Raw genomic sequence first — 27,934 nt, forward strand, 5'->3', positions numbered from 1 at the left:
CCTTCAAATTTTCAGCCCCTTTTTGTCCTCAAATTTTTCGTTCATTTTCAAACTTTTTTCATTATTTTGAATTCTAAAACCTACTTCTATTTTTGAAAATCCTAGATTTCCTCTTCAGCGTTGTACGTTTCTTCAACTTTTAATTTCAACTTGATCTTTATCCTCAAAATAGTTCTGATGACTAGCTCTTATATTCAAATAAATCTTCATTTAATGAAAGAGAGTCCTTAGATGATAAATCTCTAAAATTTGGATCTTCTTTTTCTTCGAATCTGAAATAAAATTTAAATAACAACAATAAAGCCTAAAATTAACAAAAATAAATAAAATTAGACTAAAGTTTAAAGTTAAGAAGTAATAAAATATACTAAATTATGCAACTCATCACTTGCGGATTCATCAAACCTAGTAGAGGTTTACGCCAAGGAGAGCCCCTCTCACCCTTGATTTTCATTTTAGGAATAGATGTCCTTTCAAGATTGATTATTCGAAATGAGAACTTAGGTCAAATCAGGGGTATTTCCATAAGTAGAAATAATGTTGTTCTTTCTCAACTACTTTTTGCGGATGACTTTATCCCATTTGGAAAAGCTTCGAGTACCACTGCCAATAGCTTCAAAGATTGTTTTGACATTTACTCTCAATGGTCTAGCAAAAAAATTCACACAAACAAGTCCTTAATTACTTTCAGTGGAAACACCCTACCTAGACACAAGATGGAAGTTAAAAAAAATTTTGACTTCAAACAAACTCTAACCAATATCAAATATCTGGGTCCTCCATTGGTTTTTGGAACCTCAAAAAAAGTCTCCTTTTAGGATATTCAGTAGAAAATTACTCAAAAACTTGGGGGATGGAAAGCGAAAATCATTTCTCAAGCTAGGCGGACCACCTTAATTTGATCAGTAGTTAGTATTATCCCATCTTACTTTATGGCTACTATCTCGATCCCAAAGAATATCACCAAGAGGCTGGATAAAGAATTCATGAGATTTTGGTGAGGTTTTCCTTCGGAAAAAGTCCATAATTTCATCCCAAAGTCTTGGAAAACAATTTGTCAACCAAAATCCATGTGAGGTTTAGGACTTCGTCTAACCTAAGATTTCAGCAAAGCTTTCTTATAAAAAATTGGTTGGCTACTGGTTCAAGGAAAAGAGAGTCTTTGGAGTAGAATGCTAACAGCAAAGTACCTTAGACAAAGTTCTTTCCTCTCCACCAGTCAAAAGCAAAATGATTATTGGATATGGAAATGAATTATCAAACAACAAGAGCTCTTGAAAAAACGTTTGTGCTATCAGATAAACAATGGGGTAGGGGTTAAAGTATGGACTGATCCATGGATCTAAACCATGCCAAATTTCACTCCTCAACCAAGAGATGAAACCATTAAAAAAGATCATTCCCTAAAAGTTTCTGAACTCATGATGGAAAATCCTAGAAGCTGGAACATTATTCTACTACAAGCTCTCTTTAGTCAAGACTTAATGAACAAGATCTTAAAAATACCTCTTGCTCAACACAACTATCATGAAGTGGAAGATAAAATCATTTGGATTCACCATTCATTGGGGCAGTTCAGTGTTAAATTTTCTTATGTTGCAATCACCTCCAGCTTAGAGAGTGTTAATAACAATTTCATTTCCTCAAACACATGGAAAAATATTTGGAAGCTGAAAGTCCAAGATAGGTTGAAAAACTTATGCTGGAAAATCCTCAATAACATAGTTCAAACCAAAGACCTATCAAGGAGTTTTTTCCCCATTGATAGTGATGCTTGTTCTTGTCCCATTTGCAACACAAAGATAGAAAGCTAAGAACACATTTACCTAACTTGTAGTTTTACTCGGGTGCTTTGGAGACAATCCCCTTAGCCTCTAAAACATTTATAATCTGGCTGAGATAATGACCCAATGGATAGAGTGCATTATTAGTCCTCACAAAACACTTGATATCTATTTAAATGAGGAGCATTCTTTCCAAGTTTTTGCCCTTGTAGCTATGGACAGTATCTGGCTTCTTAAGAATAAAGTTGTCCATGAATCTGTTAACTCAGATCTTAAAATGTTTATTTCCCAAACATTGAAAATTTAAAAAGAAAATTTTGAAGCTTGGGACAATAATATGATTAATAATAGCCACAATTGGAAAGCTGTCACGAAAGACCATCAAATCTTAACGTTCGATGTAGCAGTGAGGGCAAAAGGAAGTACTGATTCGGCAATCTGCAGGAAGGATGATGGAGAAATTATCTTTATTCAAACCATCTTCATCCATAGCACAAATCTTGCTAAATTAAGTAGCTTAAATTATTTATATTTTAAATATTTTTTTAAGATCTTGCTAAATTAAGGTAAAAAATTTGCATTAAGGTCTCATTTTAAGTTATTGTATCAAATATAAATTCAAAACAAACTTTATTTAAAGATTTTAAATAAAATCTCATTTTATTGATAATTTTGAAAATATTTTAAATAATAGCTTATATTCTATTGTATTCTAATTAAAAATAATTAATTTAAATTTCGCTTTAGGGCACAATTTATATTGAGGTTCGATTTGGTAGTGAGATGAAAATTTTGAGTTTTTAGATGAATATTATTATTATTTTGAAATTTGAAAAATTTTAAAAAAAATTAAATTATTTATTATATTTTATATAAGGATTTTAAAAAATTATAATGATGAGATGAGAATTTTAAGATGGAGATAAAAAATTTTCAGTGCCAAACTGAACCAAGTCGCCCCGCCTCCATGGGTGAGATATGTTTGTTTTCTGCTGAGTTTCTATTAAAAGAAAGGAAAAATATAGTTACAAGCACAATTGTGCACTAATCTGTGCACCAATGTGATGTGATTGGTCAAAAAGTAAATTTTATTGAAAACAATGTTAATTTAAATTTTAAATATGAATAAATCAGTATTGGTGCACAGATTAGTACGCAACTGTGCTTGTATGTAGCAAAACTCTATAAGAAAAGCTTAGGTCGGATGGGTTTAAAAGTGGTTTTTGCACCAGCCAATAGTAATGTGCCACGTAGACATTTCAAGAAAACACCAGCTGAGCCCGCGTCCACCCGATCCTCGTCTTTTCCTCCGAATCTCCCTCCCTCCCCCCACGGTCCACCCCATCATCTGGACGCAAGCTTCTTCAGAGAAAAAACAAAAACCCTCTTTCTTTGAGTTATTTTAGGTCTATAAACTCGGATATAGTATTAGCCCATACATAATGAAACTCAAAATTCAAACAAAAAAGTTTGATGCGGATAAACCCACAAATCTGACGAGAAACATAAGGAACTAGGAAGTTGGAGATTTTCACACCACTATATTCAATTTTTTCATAACGAGAAATTCACAGATCTAAATGTTCCAACTTTGTTCTCCACAAAATAATAACGTCGGCTTCTTGTTCCAGCTCCGTGAATATTCCAGCGAAAAGTAAATAAAAAATTTGACTGATTTGGAGAAAGTACAGAGGTGTTTATGGTTTAAAGCATAAAAGAAAAAAGCAAACGCAAGAGATTTTCGAGGTTGGAGGAAGAACCAAGGCTTCTGCAGAAAATAAACAAACAAAAAAAAAAGCAAACGCAAGAGAGAGAGGTAAAAAAAAGTACAGAACAAGAGAGGGATTTTGTTTTTTCTTTGAGAGAAGCTTGCGTGCAAATGATCAGTGGGTTCAGAAATGCATACGTGGCATATTATTATTGGCTGGTGAGAAATCCACTTATAAACCTTCCGGAGCTCTCTCTTTCTATTAATAGAAGTGACTTTGTTTTTTAAAAAAAGACTGACGTTACCGGACCATTTACAGTCCAAGCCCAAGACCCGAATATAATAAAACCCAGCCTGCTCGGTTAAAATAAAACATAGATACAACAAACGTTTTGTCAAACCTCCTCTCTCTAAACTCTCTCCCCCATGCCTCTTCCCTTCGTCACGCCTCAGTCCCCTAACCTCAAGTGAAACCAAATTTCTTCTTCTACACAGCGAACTACTCCCTCTCTCAGCAAGCACCTACCTCGCCGGAAACCATCACAGAGCACGCCGAAGGTAAGCCCTCCTTCCTCCACGACGTGCGTCGACCCCTAAATCCCTCTCCGTCCCTCTCTCCACTGTCAATAACCAAACAGCCCCAGTGTGTTTTTGCTCAGCCCACCGTCGACCACAGGGAACGTCGGAACACCACCCAGGCTGCTCAGAACTAGCCGAACAGGAACCCCCTATCACTCGCGCCATTCCGGTAAGCCCATGCTGGAATCTTCTTCTTTTCTCTCTGTTGCTTTCGGTTTGACACTCTCTCTCTCTCTCTCTCTCTCTCTCTCTCTCTCTCTCTCTCTCTCTCTCTCTCTCACTATGTCGCACCACCATGTTCAGAGGTATCCTCCAGTTGCCGCTGTCTAACTCAACTCACCTTCACCGCCGCATCTCTCTTTCTCTCGGTGAGTCCCAAATCCCCGTCGCACGATGCCCCTCTTCCGTAAGCCTATGTGCTTTTTATTGTTTTGTTTTCAGCCTTCCCAAAATGCCCATGCTCATTTATGATGTTTTCCCATATTTGACCAATTTTATGAATAAAACACCTGCATCGGATTGGTTAAGGACTTTTTATATCAATTTTAAGCTACAGTATTTTCATCTATTTGAGGAATGCTACACAACTTCCCAACACTCCACACTCCATTTTTTTTTAATTTTTTAATATTTTTTTAATATATATTTTTTGAATTTATTTTTTTTTAAATTAATTTAATTCTTTTATTCATTATTTATATATTAAACTAGGTGGGAGCAACGTGTAAAGCACGTTTGTCTAATTTTATGAAATGATTATTTGTAAAAAATAATATATATTTTATAAAAATTATTGATGTCACTTAATAATTTAAGGCATATTGGAAAAGATAAAAAAATTTGTTCAAAATATCATATAATCTAATACATATTTATAACATCCATAATTTTAGCAAAGATGTATACGAAAAATTTAATAAAAGTCTAACACAAGCGGTAGTTCAAAATATGTGTCGTTTGATGTTTGTATTATAATTCATCAATTTATGTAATCCTGTAGACGATCAATAGAGACAACATTGAAATTCTTATTTTGCTGTTGGTTGAATCGATCAGGATCAACATAAAGTTAAAACATAATCTTTTTATAAAATTTGTGGTATAATATTTTTTATATATAGCATATATATAAATCCTAAAATATATTTTGAAGTTGTTGGCCGAATTTACTATTTCTTGATTAGCTCAATGATCATGACCTTTGTCATGTGCCCATCATAGCAAGCCCACGTGTGGAATATGACTTAGTGGAAGCTACGTTCTACTACCATGGGAAAAAAAACGCTTTGATTAAACACACTTGTATTATATATTATATGAGATTTTTAAATTTAGAATATTCAATAATCTGATTTAATGAAACGTATAATACACATGTATTATACTTAGGAATTCACGTCTTATGCACCTAATACACATGTATATGTTAAGGAGAAAGAGAAAAATATAATAACTAATTTTTAATTACTTATTATTATATAAACTATTAAGTATTGTAATTATTGTGATTAATAAATCATATAATAACATTGAATGTTATCTCTCTCAATATTTATGTCTTCATTCTATATGCCGATTACATTCACACGTATTTAAACAAATAGTGTTAACTTTAACGAAAAAATAAGAAAAACTATTAAAACAAGATTTTCCGTTTTATACACACTTTTTATATATAGAAGATATTTGATAAAAGATAAAATAATAAAAATTAAAAAAAAATATGGAATGTGGAGTGTTGAGAGGTTGTGAAGATTTTTTCTTTTTCATTTTTGAAAAGTCCCGTTGCACGTCCAAAATCTTATTTTATTATTTCGGCTCCTCTCTCCCGCGGTCCTCTTCCCTTCCGCGTATCAGGATTCACCTCCTCACTTCTTCCAGTTTTTTTTCTTCTTTCTCTTCTTCTTCCGTCTCCCGTGTCTCTCCCTTCTTGCTTTTCTTCTATTTTTTTTCTCTCTTCTTTCTCTTCTTCTTCCCCCTTTCTCGCACGCAGCTCTTCTCTTTCATCTTCTCTCGAGCACGGCACCGCACGGCTTCACTCCAACGCCGATCGCCCAACAACACGGTAAAATCCGAAACCCTAACCTTGATTCTTTCATCTTGATTTTGTTGTTTGGGTTTGATTTTCTTGATGTTGTTGGGATTTTTTTTGGATTTTTTTGGTGGATTTTTTTGTTGGGATTTTACTCTGGTTTTATCAGTTAAGGCATACCCATTCCGTATAAACGACACCGATAGCCGTCTAGACCTTTGAACTTCTGCTAAGCCTGTTCTCCAATCTTGATGCTTCCATAGAAAACTTTCACAGAAAATAAATATGCAATAAGTAACAACTATAATCTGGAAAGAGAGTGTGCATTTTTTCGAAGGCCATCTTCCCGTGCATCAAAGGCATTTTTTCTGTAATGCGGATCATTGGGATCTCCATTGCATCCAACCATCTCCACAAAACTCAACCTGTGGGCCACAGGCCTTCGACCTCAACTACCATCAATGTATGCAACAGAATATATAACCAAGCCCTCTCTACGAGTGAAACCAATGCGGAAGCTCCACTGCCAACGACAACAAAACATAGGAACTTTACTTGAGTTTCTGAACTTAGAACAGCAAAAGTTATATTTTCCAACAAAAATTATATATCATAATCTGGAAAAACAGCACCTGCCTTCTGCCATTAGTTTCTATGTCATTAGTTCTGAATTTGTTAAAAATGTGTTTCATCAAGGTGGCATCATCAGTACTACCTTCTCACACGTACACAGACAGACAAAAAGAAAACTTAAAGTTAGAGGTAGTACACATATATAATACTTCCTTAGATATCCTTGCAAAGGAAAGTTAAGAACATCAAATATTTCAAACTTAGATTTCCTAGCTAAGCAAATATTTCATATTTATATTTCCTAACTAGTCATTTTTGTCTTTTCAATCTGGTTTTTGTTTGGAGATCACGATCAGGGAGCTTATATGGAGTATTGAAAATAAATATTATGATAATGGATTGCATACTCTGTTTTGTCGATGATGGGTTCATGAGTCATGATGATCATTGGGCTGATTTTTAATGTTGGAATGATCCTTTTAACAATAGTTTCTTTGAGAGAAGTCTTGACTTATTCACGATTTTGTTCTTTAAGAAGCTGGCACTAGGTCTGTGTTGCATCAAGAGCCCAATTGAGCTGTACTTTGATGTAGAGTTTTGGATCAATTGGGATTTATGAAATCCTGAAAAGTACTCGGAAATATGTAAATAATCCTTGCCAGTATAAGAGGTAAAGCGGATAGGGATTTTTTCCTAAAAAATTTTGGATGCAATTGCAGGATAATATAAAAAATCAGAGAACTTTGTCCCTTTTTTGTTTTTTGAAAAGTAGAACTTAGTCAGAATGTTGAGAAGTAGCCCTAGGAAACCATGCTTTAGGCAATTTGAAAGAATAATTTTATTTTTCCTTATTTGTGTTAGTTTCCTGTTTAGAGAACATGACTGACTAAGGGCTTATAAGCCAAGATGGCAGCCTCGGGTTTCATCTCTTAAGCTATTCTCATAAGGTTTCTTTCACAATCTATTCACAATGTACCATCTCCACCATTGATCTGTTAATTATCAAGTACTGATCTGACAACTGTGATATGTGTGGAAGGATCAAGATGATACATTGTGATTATCTGTTGTATAATTGGATTTCCATGACAGCCAAAATAACAGAAAAAATGAATTGTTGAGAGTAGAATCACTGGCAATATAGCAAGATTTCTCTGTTGAATAATTGCATTTCAGACATGTAAGTTGAAACTTAACTGTGGCATAAAAATTTGTTAAAGTGGTACTCTGAGTTCATGACATTAACTGCTACATAATATTGAAGTGCTTGAATCTAGGTGGTCTATTATTGGCTTTTTGTACAAATGAAGAGGGATCATGTAAAACATTTTTAGCTGTTTACATCAATTAATGGAAATTGAAATTAGGGATTTCCTTCTTATCTCATGATTGAGAGAAGCATGGATTGTTATATTATAGAAATGGGATTATTATGGATTGTGTACATATGGAATTTTTTTTTACATATGAGATTTTGTCATCTATATACATATAAGATTATTATATTATAGATTGTTTGATTATGAATATGAAAAGGAATATGATTATTGGAGGTTATATCACATTAGAAAAATAAAATAAAAAAGTAATAAAAAAAATAAAAATTATAAAATAATAATATTTTATTATTATAGAGAATGTGATAGCTAATCCAATGTAGGTTTTAAAAGTTAAGTGATTAGCTAAAAAATAAAAAGTTACATATTCTTCAAATTTTGAAGATTAGGATAGCCAATCCAATGCCAATGCTCTTAGGTTATATGTATGGATTAATATGGTCATGAGAAATACATTTGAGGTCAACATTTTGCGAGGGCTTTGACAGATTAGTTTAAGGAGGAAAACATGTTAAGTGATATGGGTCAAACAAGTGCTACGAGTTTAACTATATGAGTCATATTTAGAGTTGCAGATAACATGCATATTACAAGTTGGGTGTATATATGGTTCTATTGATGGTTATGAGTTGCCTGGTTTTAAAAGAGAAATTATTCTGGGATTCAATTATATATTATTATGAATATTTGTTTGGATGACAAAAACGTGGAAGGTAATCTTGGAGCTTACAGGTTGGATAATTATTGCCGGTTGAAACTCATGGATAGCCTCATTAAGTGGAGTTTCTTTAAAATTAATGATGCACTCAAAGTAGAAGTTGGTGTGACAATATGCTTATGTATAGGTGCCTATTGATGTGAATGTGATTGACTGTATAAGTTCAAGTAACTATGATCATACCTTCCTTGATATTTTACGTAAACAAAATGTATAGGTGACAATATGCCTTGCGATATATTGGTTATTAGCCTTTATCATGCAGTGCTGGATAATGTTTTTTTGGTCGAAACATTCTTGCAAAAAAAAAATCGTTTTGGTCAAAACATTTTTTTAGGGAAATCTTGGTATAGCTCGCATTATGCTATGTTAGAATATCTATTCTAATGATTAAATAATTTTGTCTCTACCACCCTGTTAACTATTTTACTTAGTAGGTGTCAAAAACCATTTTTTACTTCAACTCTTTCAAAGTTACCAGAGGATTCATCTACTTGATGTTTGCTGTCAAGGAGTTGTTGAAATATTGAGTGGAGATGATTAGAAATACCCATGCCTTATAGTTAGGGGTGTAATCAGTCCCATGCAGTCTGTCTGAAGGGTTAGGGGTGTAACGGGTCCCATTTTGTACATTTTTTATAAGCAAACCAGTATATACCAGTTTTGAAAATTTAAGAACTAGTACTGGACCAATTCACTACCGAACTTCCAGTTTCGGTCCAGTCCAGTTCGGTTTTATGGATTATCTATGTAAGTAATAATATGATATTTATAGATACTAAACTATTAGTTTATTTATATTATAGTAGAAGTACATTATTTTATAATGATTAACACATACTAGTATAGTATTGAATTTAGCTCTAGTCTATATAAGTTCTAGACTTTTTATATGAGTATATATGATCAAATATGTAAGAATGTATTTACAAAAAGAATATATATTATAATTTTTTTATGCTAAAAATGTATTTATTCTTTATATATATATATATCAAAAGTAAGTTTATATTAATTACTTAATATTAATGTTTATGTTTAAGACTAAAATTTATATGTTATATCAAATGTTGTATTAAAAATTATAAGATTAATTTTATGCTATATCACATGTTCTATTAATTTTATGTTATAAGATTAATAGACTTGAATAATAAGATTAGAATTTCATGTTATATTAATTAGCAATATAGCTTATAATATATAATATAATATATATAAAAAATTATAAATATATATACTAGTCCGGTTCGGTTAAACTGGTTTTCAAAATATGAAAACCGGTACCGCACCGGACCACTTAGATACCGGACCAAATCTACCGGTTCGGTTCACCCCTTGACATTGATTGAGTTTTTTAATGTTGATTATCTAGCTAACTCATTAATAAAATCATTGATTATAATTATATTAATGATGTTAATGGTTACTAACTTAGTACACAGTAGTTAATAGTATATGTATGAATTATGATAGTTAACGCATAATGACCTATCTTAAAATTTTAATATCTTATATATGGTTAATGAATCATTGTCGTGGTCCATGGATACTTCATACTTGTAACTTAGATATCTTATAGAAAATGTACTTACGTGTTTTAATTAGGTGTAGATACTAGCGTATGTATCATTGCATTTAATATTTTGATTTGACATATAATATATTAGTTAATTGGTTTTTTTATAGTTTAATTATGAATAACGTATTAGTTAATAGTTAATAGTATATATAACATTTATGTGGTCATGGTCATAAGTTGGGTGAAAATTAGATAGTTAAGTTATACAACTACTTTTCATAATACTATTTTAAAAAATATATTTTAAGTTCAGTTGATCTGGGGTGAAAAAAGCCTACTCTGAGACTGGAACGAAAACCGGAAACTTGGAATTTTCAGGACCGAGACCGACGAAAAGGTTATATGTCCTGTCTGACTGAAATCGTTCAGTCGGGTCGGGTTTTTAGGTCACACCCCTACTTCTAGTTGTAGATGTAATTTTCGGATAGTTGTATTTGCACCATTTGGTTATGCTGTTATTCTACTTGATATATGCTCTGAATTCTGGTTGAACTAATGGACTTTCAGGTGTTTAAAATAATTTTGGATAGCTTGCATTTGAAGTTTTGTAAATGGGGGAAAAGTCAAAACTTTTAATAGGAACTCTATCTGTCTTGGGTTTGGGATGTTACATGTAACATGTTTGTATTTTTCTTGGCAGTTAGTTAAGTTTGGGAAGCTTAATCAGGAGTCATGGGTGAGCATCTTTTATTTTATTTTATTTTTTTAAGCTTATAATTCAGATCATTAAGTTTGATTTGAATTTCACCCTTCCTTTGGTTTTAGATACAAGGACATCTTAAATATTTATTTTTTTGTTTTAATCAGTCAAAGAAAAAAATTCAGAAGAGAAATCACGCCGAGAAAAACGAAAAGAAGCACGATTTGGAAAGAAAGCACAAAAGCATCAAGCTTGGCTCCAACATCAGGTAAAATAAATTTTAAGTTTTTGTTATTTTCTTTTAAACAAGTTGTATTTTTTATTTTTTTCTTTGGACTCGAGAAAATTTTTTTTCTGTTGTTATTCTTTTGTATAATGTGAATTTCATGCTAACAGGAATATCGAAATCTTAGGAAAAAATCTGGGAATTCAAACTCAAAAAAGGTGAGCAGATCGAATAATTTGTTAGAACAAAATGTACAGGAGAAAGAAATTTTACAATCAAAGGGTAAGCCTGAGAGACATCAGCATTTGGAGACTTCTAAGAAGCCACAGTCTGTGGGACTTAACGGTTCTAGTTCATCAAAGGTGGTGGAAAGAAAGAAGGGTTCTAAAGGAAATTTGAAAAAGACAAAGTTTGAAGAGTATCTTGAGATGGGGATGCAGAATTCTGCTGCATCTGCAGAGGAGGATTTGGAACTGGAAAGGAAACTTGCAAAGAAACTAAAGGTGAAGAGTGGAAAATTGAGAGGAGAGGATGATGATATCAATTTTTTATTTGAAGGGCTCCCATCTATTATTGATTCTTTAGGGGAAGAACTCCCAATAGCTGAGGAATTTCCTGACAAGAGCTCTAAAAGTAAGAAACTTAAGAAGAAAAAGTTGTTGGAAGAAGGGCCAGAAAGTGAGATTTTAGGTGACCCTAGTGTTAGATCTTCTAAATCCATTGATGCATTAATGTCAGAAGTTGTTCCTGCCGATGTGCCTTTGAGGAAGAAGCATCGGAAACGAAAGTTGTTAGAGCAAGGAAAAAATGGTGATGTGGTGGGTGATACAAATGTTAGTGCATCCAAGCCAGTTGTGTCTTGTGCTGCAGAAGTGGTGTCAGAAGAAGTTCCTGGCAAGGCACCTGTGGGTACTGGAGATGGAAAATATGTTGCTCCTCATTTAAGAGCTTGTTCACAGAAGGAATCAGAACAGTTGATCCAAATACGCAGAAATATACGAGGTGTGAAATTTGTGCTTTTAAGTATAACAAGGCCTTTTGTGCCCTGCCCTTTATGCTGAACTGCTACTTGCTCTCTAACTTTCAAATCCTTAACTTGTTCCAGGTCTTCTGAATAGATTGTCTGAATCTAACGTGGAATCAATTACGGGGGAGATCTCTAGAATCCTTCTTGTATGTAACTTTCATATATCTTAATGCTTCTATAAATTCTTTTGAGATGGTCATACGCTGTATATTCCTGGAATCTGGATATTCCCAGCCCACGGATGCCACCTGAGCACCTTTTGGTGTGGGATGTATCTGACACAGTTGGTAATGGGTGGGGGGTGGAATTAGGTTCTAGTTTTACCAAAAAAAATGATAAGATACATATCTGACTAAAAGATTTAGATTTTATACATTTTCTTTTTGACCCAGGAGACCTGTCCTGGTGCAGCAGTGTCCTTGGGAGTCGAGTCTTCATTTTCTCAAATGTTTTAGTTCTCATCTGTTTTTATCATAGTTTTGTTGAAGAGAATATTATGTAGTTGCTGGTCCAGAATTGTCTTTTACATTTTTTATTCAATCCATCTGCAGTCTATTGCTCGTGGTACTGCTTCCCAGATAATCAGTGAGGAGGTTTTGGCATCTTGTTCTGGAGGTCCTCGCGGCAATGAACAGTTAAGTGTGTATTTGTTTATTTCATCTGAGTCTCTTTTTTCCCTTCCTCTTATAAAAGCCTATGTGGCTTTTTTAGCTGTGGCTTCTTTAGCCAACATCCTCCACATGAAAATTTAACTCTTCTTTTCTATTATTTTTTTAATGTCCTGTTTTGGGAACAAATCCATCGAACAGCATTGTAAAGGCTGTGTGCAAATGTGCCCCTCATGAAGTTATCCGTACGAAGCAAGAAAGAGGGGGCCCAAAAAGGAAAAAAGGGGGGGGGGGGGGGGGGGGGGGAATTCAATATCATGTCATGTTCATCATTCTGAGTACTGGAAAAAGATCATTTTGTTTTTGGTTGAAATATTTCATGTTTTATAAAAATTTCAAGATATCTTGCGGAATTAAGGAAGTTTAACTTATCAAGAGGAAAATCCTAATGACTGAAAAATGGAAGCCCTAAGAATGTTGAGTCCCTTTCCTATGGTGGACAATTTAATTTTGGAAAAGATGTCGCTCTTGTATATGTCCCGTGTACTTGACTTCACCTATTTTAATAAAATTCTTATGTACTGATTAAAAAAAAAATTGGAAAAGATGAAAAGGCTCCTTTCATGAAAATATTTCATGTTTGATAAACTTTCAAGATATCTTGTGTGATTAATCAAGTTTAACTCATCAAAACAAACAAACAATATATCCTTTTGAATGAAGCATAAGAGCTCTAAGAACGTGAGTCCAATTTAGGTGGTGAACAATTTAATTTTGAAAACTGCATTTTATATGTAGTGAATATGTTATCTATCTAAAGAAATCCTTGAATATATTTTTTGTACATATTATTTATTTACTATTATTTGTTTTGTTATAGATCTTTCGTATCTATGAAAGAGCCCCCAAACACCTCTTTTCTCTTTTGCAAATAGAACATCGAGAGTTAAATTGTTTTTGTTGGATTTGGCAGTAATGTTGAAAAGAAAAAAAGAAAAATCAAAACTTTTCTGTTCACTCTATAGATGGCTTTGCTTCTAAGTTTTATTTCGGAAATTTTAATTAATTGATGTTGGCTCATTATTCTATTTATTTACTTTGTCAGCTTTGTTGGTCCAAGGACCAAAATTCCATATACAAGGGAGTTTTGATGGATAATGATTATTTTCTTATCAAAATTTGTATTTTTTTTTTCGTTTCTTTTTTGGGGTCTGTGGATGATGTGAATCCATAAAACTTTTTGAATGTCACAACATGGAGCTTTTTTAACATTATTTTATTCCATAAGTATATATAAACTGGACCCTATATTATTTTCCCCCTTCTTTTTATTTTTTTTTTAATTTTTTTAATTTTTTCTTTTAAATTTTCTTAATAACTCCCTCTCTGCTCTTTGTGTAGGTATGCTGCTGTTTTTGGCGCTTTTGTTGCAGGGATGGCATGTTTGGTTGGAATTGACTTCAGTGCAAAGCTTATGGCTTCTCTTGCTCTATGTTTTGAGGTGATCTCACCGTTATTATTGCTAGTTGTTCCCTACAAAATTCTTTGACCACTTATAAAAAAAAAATTAGAAAAATTTACTGAGAAAATTATGTTTTTTTACCCAGGATGAATACCACAAGGGAGACACTCTTTCTTTGCGAAATCTCTCTCTTCTGCTATCCTATTTGTACATATTTGGAGTTTGCTCAAGGTAAATAACTTCTGTTGACCTGGACTCTTACTCTGTAAAATTATCACGGCAAGAGGTGAAAAAAATCAAGGACTTCAAAAGCATATGTCATGACACAGCGATTTAGGTTGCTGGATGACAATATCTTTTGGCAAGGTCAAATTTCTGCTCATCAAGCTCTAGTACATGTGAAGATACATGCTTCAATTTGAAAGCAGAGTTAATCCTGTGATGAGCACATGCACAGATGTGATGTACATACTGGAAACATCAGTTCCTTTACATTCATTAAATTACTAATTTGTTGTAAGAGATGAGGCTATGTATTCTACGACAGCTCTGAAATTGCTTCAACTCCCTTCAAAAGAAAAGAGTGTATTGGGACATTGTGTTTTTGTTGAAATGAAAGCAATTTTCTTTATGATATTATGGCGTGACTTGTCCATGTTTTGGGCATAGATCCGGCATCAGGAACAACATGAGTGATTGAATCCCTAACTTGAGCTATCTAAATTGCAGTAGTTGCTTGATGAGTTATGTGTCCTTGTGCAGAAGTTTCATTGCCTGTTTCAATTAGTGTGCCTTAAATTTTTGTACAGTACGTAACAATCCTTTTCTAATAGCTGTATTTCTGATGATTCGTCTCAGTGAGTTGATATATGACTTTTTGATAATATTGAGCAAGCGATTAACAGAGATAGATGTCTCAACCATCTTGACAACTTTGCAATGTAAGCCTCTTTAAACTTTTGATATTCGTCTTTGCATATGTGGATTTTTTTGGCTTTTATAATTTGTTATCAGAATTCTATCAACTTTAAACTTTAAGGGCGTCCATTTTTAGTAAGTCTTGCATATCAAGCACTTTATATAGTGTTTTTGTGCTTAAAATTGGCATCATGTATATTTCCAAACCAGTTATTGATTGCAAATGGGATCCATTTTTTGGCAAGTGCTTGCATGTCATGAATTTTATATATATCGTTTTTGTGCTTAAAATCAACATCATGATATATATCCAATAACCAGGTATTATTGTTTGCTTTGTTTTGTTTGCATTCTCTAGTGTTTGCATTCTATTTTATGATAGCATGAAGTTGTTGTTCTATCTTTTGTAATTGCATGATGGCATCAGCAACTCGTTTGATTTGAACTACTATTAACTGCACAGGCTGTGGAATGAAAATAAGGAGTGATGATCCTTCTGCGATGAAAAATTTTATTCTCAGTATTCAGAATAGGGCCAATGAGTTGAAAGTTTCTTCTGGAGATGGCCAACAAAATATAAATGGCAAGAGAGTAAGTTTATTAAACGTTTTAGCATTATTATGAATTCTTCACTTTTTTTTTTTTGTTTCATAATTGCAAAGGTTGTAATTGGTGATGCTTGCAGATGGAATTCATGCTTGAAACCATATGTGACATCAAGAACAACAAGAAAAGGCCTAAAGAGGATCCCCCTCATCATACCCGGATAAAGAAATGGCTACAAAAGGTCTTTCTAGTTAATAGTTTCATTCTTTTAACATTTACTGCAGCATATTTTTTTAGAATGTTTTATTACTCTGTTATTTTTGTAATGGGATGATAGGTTTTGGTTTGGGGAAGCTTGACTTTTTAGGGGCTACCACTGGTGTCGTGGTGGGAGATTGTCTCTGAGATCAAATCATAGATCCAATTACAATGTTAAGACTATAAAGTGTTCAAATAGTACCTGTTAATTTTCATGAAATGATAAATATTATTCCTAGTAATAGTAAATTGCATTAAAAAAGCGCAATAATGGGTGCATCCCATTTATTACTCATTTTAAGACAGATTGTTTTTAAGAGAAGCTCCCAGGTATTATATATTGTAGTTTCAATACAACAGTGAACATGTTTTGGTTCATACATTGATTAGAATAGCTTGTTACCGAAACCATATGAATGATTATGAACTTCATTGTGTACATAATTTGGGAAAAAAATGTGTTGGGATCTACCAAAGAAATTGTGGTGGGTTCTCCTTTTGATTCATGGAATACCATATGGTAAGATGGGAGTTTGTATGCGTTGGGTATTTTGAAATGTTTTGTTTTTCTTCTACTTAAATACACATCTTTTTAACAAATTTCTTTGTGCTAATAGTGTCATTTTGTCTCAGTTTAGCTAGGAATTTTAATTTATAATTCTCTCTTTTTTTTATTTCTTTGTACTTTGCTTTTTTTTTTTTTTTTGCTTCTGAATAATATTTAACACTAACCTCTTTGTCATTACATTAGTCTTGGCTGCCATGTTTTACTTGCTACATAAAAATGTTTTTGCCCCTTCCCCATGATTATTGTCTCCCCTTCAAATCCATGAGGTTGCTCTCTCTTTGAAATTTCGTTTTTGCACACCTATGTAAAATTGTGAGTTATATGGTCTCATCTTGAGGTTTACCTCTTCCTGACAGAAACAAAACTTCTCTCTCTGTACACCCAAAAATTTTCAATGAAAAGTGATAATTTTTCTTTCCGGTGACGGTCTGGTGCTTGCAACGACGAGATTGTGATAGAGTATAGGGTTACTAGGAACGTTTACAATAGGGTTTTCCAACATGTAGTGATAGAATCCAAAGTTTTTCACTATCGAAGGAGGGAAGCTCTATGCTTATTACTAAGAAAAGTTGGAAGGTGGTGAAGGAGTTGAGGCTAGGGTTGTCGTGGTGTAGTGGCTTGCTAAAACACTAGAATAGTGCCCAAATGAAGAAAGAAAGGACTTCTATACCATGACAAGGGAAGGAAATCGTAGCTTCGTTGCACAATGGTGTTCAAATGCTCACGGTCACTACATGGTGCTAGTGGAATACGGTGGCGGTAGCAGGAGTAGTTTTATCTTCATACTTGAAGAGGAGGGTCAAGGATGGAGGAGGTTGGCAGAGGTGTTGTGGGAGTTCGTGATTGATGGGAGAGGTATTAGTCAGAATAAAGGAGGGACATCTATGAGGCAGGTGGTGGCGGTGCTCCAGCCACAAAAATGTTTGTACAGGGAGGCTTTGGAGACGACAAAACCTCGCAAGGGCATTAGGGTCGGAGACAGCGGCACCATGGAAGCTGGGAGAGGAGCCTATGCAAGACAAGGCAACAAGCATGGGGTAGGCAAAGCTCCTTGTATCATCGGTACAACTGGTGCACTGTGGAAGGCATCTTGTTGGCCTAGCAGAGGGGACGTACACAGTACGCTTTTGGACTTGAGGACACAATTGAAGGAATTGCAGGAGAAAGTGGAGGTTTTGTTATGGTATGAAGAGGAAAAAAGTGGGCTCGGGTTTTGCTGGACCTAGTAGAGGTATAACAAATGGGCAACTGAATAGGAAGCAACTAGGCCGCAAGATTGGGCTCAGCACATGGGGCAAAATGCAGGCAAATAATCACTTGGGACCGAGCCCGTGTGGAGAATCAGAGCAAGGTCACCTAGGACCCTCCACTGGCAGGAGTCTGGTAACCTCGCTAGAAAAAGCTTCGACGACTTCGCAATAGGTTGAGGAACCTTTGATGGAGGCCCAGAGAGTGACAGCGACGTTGGGGGAGGTGACGACAGTAGTCTCTGAAACGGCTCCCGACGTTTCCCTACCATTGTGTTGATATTCCACAAATCACAGTCACGTTAAAGATGATTCCTATTTGTATTCTTTAGTGCTTATGGCATGAGCAAAATAACAGGGCATTTGAAGACAAGGAGCGTTGATTAGATGATCTTAGATCTTTTTGTGTTAGAACCTTATCCTATGGGCCATAGCTGTAGATCTTAATTGCCTAGGCCTTCATGACTTTCTTGTTTCCATTTCTTCATCCTAGATAGTTTTCTCCTCGTTTATACTATCTTGTGTACTTGGGTTATGCTTATTATATTAATACAATTGTTTACTTACCAAAAAAAAAAAAAAAGAGGGAATATTATTAGCAAAATTAGGCAAAGCCTAAGTACACAGGAAGTATACAAAGGAAATACCTAATTCACTCTAGAAACAAAAAGAGGCTAAAGCAAATCATGAAAATTATAACCATTTAATACAAGAGCCTTAGCCCAAAAATACAAAGTACTAAAGAAAAAATCCCTAAGTTCTCCCATAGAGCGTTCTTTGTCTTCTAAGCATCTCCTATTACTCTCCAACCATAAGCACCACATCAAGCACAAATGAATTATCTTCCACATGGCAGATACTTCTATATAGTCCAATTTATTGGAAACATTAAAACTATTGTTTCAGGAAAATTCTTGGCAGATTTTGTAACGTCCCAATGGAAGGCCCAAACCACATGGCCTATACTTCAAAAGGACTAGTCAATGATACAATTGGAGTCCCATTGGAACCCAATAAAGAGCAAGAACTTCTCATTCCCAAGCAATGTGGGATCCCATACACCACCTACCATTATCCTTATCATATGGGGTATCACAGATTTCTGCCCTCTTTTCGAAGTTTTGATGATGAGGGTCCATGACTCTTCTAGGTGAGACACTGCAACAAATAAGAGGGTCCTGTTAGACCCTAGATTTTTTTCCCCTTTTTTGCAGGGTTTTACCCAAAGGAAACCCTTCCAGAAATTCTTGACGGCCTGAGCTTGAACCCAGGCCGAAGAGGGGGTTGGGAAATAGTTTTCAAGTTTCAACCAGCAATAGACATGCCTCAGTTAGAACCTCACTACCTGAGTCATTGCCCCAAGTGCAAAGATGAGACCCTAGAACTTTACAATCATATCTTTTATTATCTTTCCTTTGCAAACTACATTGCAGAATTTTCACTCACAAGCTTGTTGTCGAAAAACCCTAACCTAAACTGTGAATAGCCATTCTATTTTGAGCACTTCAAATTTACCTGAACTTCTGCACACCATTTATTGCAAAGTTAGCCTTTAAAGCTTCTACAATCATTGCCAAGTAACTTTTTCTGTCCGTGAACTTTGAATCTGTCTTTCCCTCCTTAAATCTTGTTAACCCGTGAACTAGTCCACAAATACTGATTGTCTGCAGTTCAAGTCTCTAATTTAAGGGGGTCATCCTTTGGAGGAGGAAAGTTTTTTTGTTTTTGTTTTGCTTTGTTGATATGTACATTAAACTTTGTAAATGATCAAAAGACATAGCCCAAGTATATAGGGTTATACATGAGAAATAACACTCAAGAAAACAAGAAGAAAGTAAGAAATTCTGAAAAGTTGAAAAAGAAAGACCAAAATGAGCATGCACCCAATGATAAAGAGTTTTAAAGAAGAAATCATTAAGGCCCACTGTCCGCTTATCCTCATAGCTTTGATCATTTCTTGGTTGTTTCAGACTAGATTGTGTTATATCTTGTAATTTGGTGGAACTTTTGGTGTGTTATAAAGGGAGATTAACATGTCTACAGAAAGAAACATTGTGGTAGATGATCCCAGGTTATTTATTTTGTACAAAGGCTTGTTTGGCAACTTTTGACTTCTATACTCATCTTTTTTGTTATATTCTCAGGGAACTACCATAGATGTTGTAGAATGCTTTTACACTGACTAAGGGTGGCATTTATATTAATAGTTACTGAGAAACATAAGAGACGATAGCTGTATAAATTATGTAATATCCTCGGGGTTATTGTCAGCTGCAATTGACTGAATATTTAACTATCCTCTGATTTTTTAAAATTATTTCAAGCTTCGTGTCAAGAAGTACAGCTTATCTTGGCAGCAATCGGTTGCCAAGATGTTGAAGAGTGATTAGAGCTTCCTCATTACCCTTGCTACAGTGTTTTCTTTCCACTAAAGCTTAAGCACGATAAGTTAATCACAAAACCTGCCATGATGAAAAGCAATTTATTACAATACACTCTTGTAATATCTGAAGCCAATACTGTCCCACACTTCCCCTTGTTTTAGTGAGAGTTGAAAGTTGTTGGCTTTATGGAGCGAAAATGCATAAGTTTGATTAATGTACTGACTCTTGGGGCCCTTTTACCTTTCATTAGCTATATAGACTAGTATGCATGAGAATAATGATACTCTTATATCTATTTTACAGCTCATTTTACTACCAACCAATATGATAATGCCACTTCATAAAAAATACTACAGATATTTTATTTGAATTTCAAAAGCCCTCCATTAAAATCAAAGTTGTAACCCCCTAGGGGTTGACTCAAGTGGTAAAGGCCTTCATCTTGGGTGCAAACGGTTTCTAGGGTCCATCGGACTGGGAGAGCTTCCCCTTAAATTACATGAGGTGCACTTGCGGGAAACTTCTTGCAAAGGGCTTGTGCATCCTTGGGATTAGTCGGGATTTTGTTTTCGGACACTCGGTGCCTATAAAAAAATGAATCAAAGTTTTAAAAATTAGTTGTAAATGGATTGTTAGGGCATTGTTACTCAACCCTCAGGGGTTAGCTCAAGTGGTAAGAGCCTTGGTTTTGGTGGTATGCTTCCTCCAAGTCTAAGGTTTGAACCCTTGGGTTCAAACAATTTCTAGGGGCCATTGGACAGAATTGCCTGAGGTGCACTTGCAGTAAACCCCTCATCAAGAGCCTGTGCACCCCTGGTATTAGTCGGGACTTTGTTCTTGGACACCTGGTACAAAAAAAAAAAGTGTATCATTACTCTATGTGTGACTGTATGACTAGGAATAGGGATAGCTCATAAGATAATCTAAATTTATTTTAACATTTTGCATTTCGAAATAGTAAGTGTCAAATTTGATTTAGGAAGACAATTCACTTTTCCATTATCTTTTTGTATGACATTGAGTCCTTGGTTATTCTTTATTTTCAGTTAAGGGTAGAAGATGTTTTAATTAGAGGGCTCAAATGGAGCAAGCTTGTCGATCCTGAGAAGAAGGGCCAATGGTGGTTGTCTGGTGACATGGCTTCCACAATGGACAATGTTAAAGAAGTTGCCAGCAATATAGACAAAGAGGCTCCTGAAGCCCAAAAAATGCTGCAGCTTGCTGCTGCACAGAGGATGAACACAGATGCCAGAAGGGCAATCTTTTGCATAGTAATGAGTGGGGAGGACTACATTGATACATTTGAGAAGCTTCTAAGGTTGGATTTACATGGAAAGCAGGTGGGTGCCTTGTGTTTTTCTCCTTATTTTGACAACTGTATTTAATTTTCTGATTGTTAATTTTCTCTTTTATTCACAGGACAGAGAGATCATGCGTGTTCTTGTAGAATGCTGTTTACAGGAGAAAGTATTTAATAAGTATTACACTGTTCTCGCTTCCAAGTTGTGTGAGCATGACAAAAACCACAAGTTCACTTTACAGGTGTTCTCTCTCTCCTTTTTTTTTTGGTGACTTTAGAATGAAATTTTCGGTAAAGCATGGCCAGAAATTTTGTTTTTTAAATTCAGACAGATAGTTTGTCTTGTAAATTCACATGTTCCATACCTTAGGTATGCTTTCTTTCTGATTTTTTGATAGTTAATTGAAAAATATTATATCAGCTGACTTTGACAATTACATAATCTTGTGAAAATATCAGGGCCATTCATTTGACCTTTTTTTTTTTCTTATTTTGGTTTCATTGCTAAATCACAGTATGTTATAAACTTTTTGATCTTCTAAAGACTACCATTGTTTTTGTTCAGTGATTTTATTTGAGTAATATTTCTTGGGAGACTTTGCCTGGTTGTGGCATCAACCCTGGAATTTGAGTTTGAACTAGGTTTGAATTGGTGATTGCTGGCCTTTTTATGTGTGACAAAGATAGCTTCTGTCTACTTGTAGAGATGATGAGATACTTCAGAATTTTTGGTGGGGGTTATAGCATGTCTAAGTAATTTTTGGTCCTTGCTTTAAGTGACAATCATCTTATAGACTCAAGGGTTATTACGTGCAATGCAATTGCAAATGTACAATGAATACTTGCATTATTTTGGTAAATATATGTTTCTGAGCAATGCAATCGAGGTCGAAAAATGCTTCCTGGGACTGAAGTAGGGGATCTATTATATTGTTGAACACTCTGTTACATGGCAGTGCAGGAGGGGCTTTTTAAGACAGGGCAGGGCAAGTATTATGAATCAATTTGGTTTTATTGCATATGAATCTGGCTTCAACTTTTATCACACACAAAAACACACAAATGGAGAGTAGCTTAGTGGATATTTGGATATTATTTGTTTGAATGTCATTTAATTTGTTAGTTTTAGCTGAATAATGAGTAGATAGATGTCAATACCATTCTCTTCCATTAGGACTTCTACATTGCTCTGATTTATTGCATACATCATTGAAGTAAATGATGTAGCTTGAATTGTCATTTCTAAATCACAAGAAAACCTTGCATTTTAAAAGAGTGATGTTATTGGCCTTACTTTTAGTGTGATATGTGGGATACAGTAAACTGGACACTAAGTTGGTTGTTCTTTTCTTAGAGGACTTTGGAGGAACATCGACTAAGGTTTCTTTATTTCTCCTGGGGAGGACAATTTTAAGGGGTGAGGAATGTTACTTATAACCTAGGGCATGTTTGGCCTGCGGAGTAGTGCCTAGAATCGAATAGGTATTCATGTGGAATAACAACAAACTAGAAGCAATAGATATTCCTTTCTGTTGGGAAATGAACATTGCTTAGTATTCACGCAAGAAAAACTTAAAAACGATCAAAATTAAACTTCTTAAAACTCAAATTTAAAAATAATGATTACCGATAAAAAAAATTAAAAATAATAAGTGATTGAAATTGAAAAAGAAAGAAAAATGCAGAGGGAGGGTTGCCCCTTCCCTGTGGCAGCCCCCCTCACCAAGAGTGGGGTGGAGGGAAACCTTCTTGCACCACCCTTTTGGCTTGGTGGTAGGGTGTTGGGGGTGGGTCTTCCGCCGTTCCCAAGGTTGAAGGGGATTTATAGAGGGAGGTGAGACCTTTAAGTGATAAGCCCCTCGCTAGGGATTGCTCAAGCCAACCCTTGCGATGTTGCTACTTCCCATCATTACAAGAAAAGGGGGAGAGAGAAAGAGGGGGGGGGGGGGGGGGGCACTCCATCTTGTGGTGGTGGGGGACATTCCCACCTCGCTTGCAGGGTGCTTTGCCTTGCATGCTAGGGGGATCTCCCCCACTCCTATACCCCTCACCCCTTGGAATGCGAAGAGAGTAGACTACTCTCCCCTCTTGAGGCCATCTAGCCAGTGTCCTTGCCATGCCAAGGGGGACCCCTTACTTTGCGGCAGAGGCCTAGGAGGGTGGAGGTGGATCCCTTGCATCTCTCTTTTTCTCTTTCGTTTTTCATTTCCACCCTTCACTAAAAGAAATTATTATTATTAATTTCTTTTTAAATTGTAAAACTTGTCTTCTAAGTTGTTAAAAACCTGTTCCTCTAAGTGTCATTTTATACATGGTTCTCTCTCTCTCTCTCTCACACACACACACACAAATCTCAGGTGATTCTCATAGGAGATAGTCTCTTCTTCGTTTGTCTTTTTTAACTGTTAGTTTCTTAACACTAGTACTTCAAATTGGGTTATCCAAAATTTGCCTTTGCAAGTTTCGTTGGTTGATTGGGTTTTTTGATCAGTCTTTGTTGAGGTAAAGCTTTTTACGTTTGGGATAGAGGATGGGATAACGGTCGATTGTCGAAGTAGTGGTGGATGCCGTTCAATGTCGTTAGGAAGGATGACTGTTGCGTAATTAATATCCTTGATGGAGACTATCTTAGGTGGAGGGTAGAAGGGGGGTTGCGAAATCTCTTTGGGTGGGAAACACTAGTTGTGCTACGATGTTCCAATACCTCCAGTCGATTTCTGGCCATGAAGAGTATAGGGGGAGGAAGCCAGAATGGTATGTTGATCATTCCAGAAGGGAAAGCATGGAAGGCATTGAAGTCTTTTTACCATGAAGCTTTGAATGGTGGAAAATCTCTTCCAGAAGTTTATTGGCCATGGAAGCTACAAAATGCATGAATGCAGGTTTGTAGTGAAGACTGGGAGAGCAGGAGAAATATTGGTCAAAGCTTTTAAGAATGGGAATGTTAAGATGGGAAGAGCGTCGTATGTGGAGGCGGTTAAAGGCTGCTGACTGTTGCTATCACTAACAAGAGCAATCTGGGCAACTCGAAAACTTTGTTGGTATGGCGTGCAAGCAACAAAATAGGAATATTTCTAATTACCAGCTACAAAGGCTGTTGTAGAGATCCCTGCAATGTGCCTGAGGAGGACATCGTGCAGGAAAGCGCAGAGGGCAATGTTGTGAACACCTTGGTTTCAGTGAGAAGGCAACTGGCTCTTTTAAATTAAAAAGGTGCAGTGTGCTTTAGAAAAGATGGATATGGATTTGAAGCTTAACGAGCTAAATCAAAATGCAAGCCCGGGTACTCAAATTGACCAAGAAAGAAATACGCAGCTCACATTGTTTAAGAAGAAAGCCCTTCTTAATGAGTAATGTAACCCATGGGCTAGTAAACCACAGGCTTCGGCTTGGTGTATTAAGTTTCACAATTCTAATAAGTTGGGTCATTGACTGTGCCAAGGGAGGGTGTTTATTGTCAAGTAGGAGAATTCTATCGGGCTTCTCAGTGGGATCCATGAATAATGAAGAGCTTGTTTTGATTGGTGAATAAGAATGTTGGGGTTGAGAATTAATTTGTACAAATCAAGATTTGTTCCAATTGTAGTGGATGATATCGAGGGATTGCCTCGTATCTTGGGATGGTCTTTTCTACCAATGAAGTACTTGCTCCGTTGGGAGCTCCCTAGAAGGCAAAATTTATCTGGGATGACATTTATGGGACATGGAGTATCAATTTGGCTAGGTGGAGCAGATTTGATTTAATCCCAGGTGGGCGGATCACTTGAGTATGTTTTCTGATTTGCTAAACTTGGCTATTTCTCATACCTATTAGTTTTCTCCATCGTCTTGAGAAACTTCAGCAGGATTTCATGTGGGGAGGAGTTGGGATGAATTCAAGTACTGCCTTGTCAAGTGGTCAAGGATTTATTCTCGTCTTTCGCAAGGTTGCTTGGCGGGTTAGAAATTTGTTATTGTACAACAAAGCTCTTTTTGAGTGGGCCATCCAGGAATGTGGGAGGATTTTCATTGTTGGCTTTGATTTGAAGTGATGGTAGGTTTAAGATCGGAATTTTGGCATGATATATGGTGTGGAGACCAGCCCTTGAAGGTAGTTTTCCTGGCATGGTATAGTATCTCTTGTTGTTAAGAGGTGCCGGTTGCAGAAATTTTGCAGTTTTCTGCGAATATGGAGTGTTACCTTTATTAGAGCAGCACTAGATTGGGAAGTAAATTTGATCTTTTCGCTCTGAGTATACTATTTAGAGTAGAGGTGGAGTAGGTAAGATTTGTTGGAGGAATTTTTTATGTAGTCTTTCTACTACACACTTTTTCCTTGAGATGACCTTCCTTTTCCTTGGTAGAAGATTGAGGAAATAAAGCACCATCAAGGGTAGCTTTCTCTGTTTGGTTGGCAATTTCAGTGAATCAACTGACTGTGTTGCATGTGTAAACAGGGTGAAGAAACATCAATAATCTTTTGATTCATTGCAAGGTGTCTGGGAATTATGGGCATCAATGTTTTGCAAATTCAGGATTTATTGGGTCATGACTTGACGGGTGGGCTTGTTGGAATAGTCTTGTTAGCAGTCATGGCGACTCTGAGATTTTAGTCTTTTCTAATGTTTTACATGTTTCCTGACAAGTGACACATGTCAAAAAGATACTGATGACATCATGTGGAATACATATTTAGGGTTATATTCTTGTGTTATAATCAACTAACAAAGAAAAATAGCTACACACATTCCAGCTTCTTCCACTCCCAGTGATAGCTATTCATTTCTCTAATGAAATATATTCAAGTAGCAAATCAGATCCACTCTTAGAGGATAGATGCGATTTTTTAGAATAATTAGAAATTGTTGTTAGGAAATGATATTATACTTATTTTAGTAAGCACGCAAATCACTTTGCTCTTATATTGATACTGTGTTATTTCTTCCTTGTTATTAGTTAAAGAGCCATTGAATATTTTCAGTCACTCATCTCATACACCTAGAATCCCATACCCTTCAATAGATTCATATTTTATCTATTGGCTGGAAGAAACCCTGAGGGGTAGCTTAGTTGGTCAGGCCTTGGGGTTTACTCCCCAATGGTCACCAGTTTGAGTTCTCTCAGGGCCACTCGACCCGGCCGTTAATTTCAAGGCCCTGTAGGATTAGTCGAGGTGCGCGCAAGTTGACCCGGACACCCATGGATATATATATATAAACAAACAACAAAAAACGAAGAAGAAATTTTCACAATCCAAGATAACTACAAATAAAACGAGAGCATTCAGATTTCCATAGGATGCCAAATTTCTGGTAATGATTGATGTTCATGTGGGCCAATCATTGGCCACTCCTACGGAAGCTCTATACCTTCGGCTTTGATTACAATGTTCTCTCTCTTACGTGCACAATGTATATAAAAAGCAAAAATGATGAATGTTTTGCTATGACCTCAATTTATATGTTTGAAGTCTGACATATGATTGTTTCTGATAACTTGCTTTGATTCGTATTGAGCTATTTTAAAAGTGCCATCACTTTTCTTGTTTTCTTTTTCTTTTTTTCTGTGCGCTTTTTTTATTTCTTTTTCATTTTGAAAATTTAGTGCCCTTTCTATATTCTTTTTCTTAAAATAATTTTTTTAATCTTGCTTTTACCTACTGTAATTTCTCAGTTTTGCCTTTGGGACCACTTCAAAGAGCTGGAGTCGATGCAGCATACTAGGTCATTGCACCTGGCAAAATTTGTTGCAGAGATGCTTGCTTCTTTCACCCTCTCCCTAGCAGTTTTGAAGTCTGTAGAATTGGGTGATATCAGGCGGCTCACCCCAAGGCGGATCATGCACTTCCGAATGCTATTTGAGGCCCTTTTTGAGTATCCTGATAAGCTCATATGGAACATATTCACCCGTGTGGCTGTCACCCCTGAGCTCGAAAGTCTTAGACATGGCATTGAGTTTTTCATCAAGGAGTACGTTGTGAAAACCAATAAAGCCATCACAGAAAAATTTAGGGTCGTAAAGAGAGCCCTTAATAATGCTGAAGGAATCCTCATGTGAGTCTCCATTCTCACCTTACCAATTTTGTAGGCTAAAGTGTACTACATTCTAATTTTATCACCACACCAAATTTTGGAATATACTGACCTTTTCAAGTACGATGGATGAATTATTTAGAAGGATAGGAGTATCATGCAGATGATTTTGTTTCCTTTTTCTTTGGCAAAGCATGGTATTTAAAAAATTTTGTATATACTCCACTCTCAAAGATGCTTATGCTCATTCTCATATGTTGAGTGAGCTCTACAGTTGCCACCCAATTGAATCTTGTGTCAAATTTAATATTATACTCTGATAAACTTCAATGATGACTTATGTAATGGTGTCATTACACTGATTCGAGGGAGGGATGGTGTATTTGGTTAAGACCCATTTCTCACAAAACGAAAAAATAACTGATT

At 35.5% G+C, this 27,934-nt stretch overlaps 1 protein-coding gene and 1 non-coding gene across 2 annotated transcripts; one reads left to right on the forward strand and one right to left on the reverse strand.

The window, feature by feature from the left end:
• The first annotated feature begins 6,029 nt into the window (after positions 1-6,029).
• Positions 6,030-27,864, forward strand: LOC122276047 (nucleolar MIF4G domain-containing protein 1). The gene is made up of 14 exons (XM_043085476.1): positions 6,030-6,136; positions 10,954-10,989; positions 11,121-11,221; positions 11,350-12,181; positions 12,285-12,352; positions 12,758-12,840; positions 14,216-14,315; positions 14,422-14,507; positions 15,135-15,217; positions 15,658-15,785; positions 15,880-15,981; positions 21,244-21,537; positions 21,617-21,739; positions 27,150-27,864. The coding sequence occupies exons 2-14, from the start codon at positions 10,986-10,988 to the stop codon at positions 27,531-27,533; spliced, it is 2,388 nt and encodes a 795-aa protein (XP_042941410.1). The 5' UTR covers positions 6,030-6,136; positions 10,954-10,985; the 3' UTR covers positions 27,534-27,864.
• On the reverse strand, positions 19,028-19,185 carry LOC122277851. The gene has a single exon (XR_006229159.1). It is a non-coding gene; the product is annotated as a U4 spliceosomal RNA (small nuclear RNA).
• Positions 27,865-27,934: the final 70 nt, after the last annotated feature.

Source organism: Carya illinoinensis, chromosome 9, assembly GCF_018687715.1.
Source record: "Carya illinoinensis cultivar Pawnee chromosome 9, C.illinoinensisPawnee_v1, whole genome shotgun sequence".
NCBI lineage: Eukaryota > Viridiplantae > Streptophyta > Magnoliopsida > Fagales > Juglandaceae > Carya > Carya illinoinensis.

Coding starts and splice junctions, on each gene's coding strand:
- LOC122276047 (XM_043085476.1), top strand. Junction 14,316..14,421: donor CTCTTGCTCTATGTTTTGAG/GTGATCTCACCG, acceptor TTTTTTACCCAG/GATGAATACCACAAGGGAGA. Junction 21,538..21,616: donor TGGATTTACATGGAAAGCAG/GTGGGTGCCTTG, acceptor TTTTATTCACAG/GACAGAGAGATCATGCGTGT.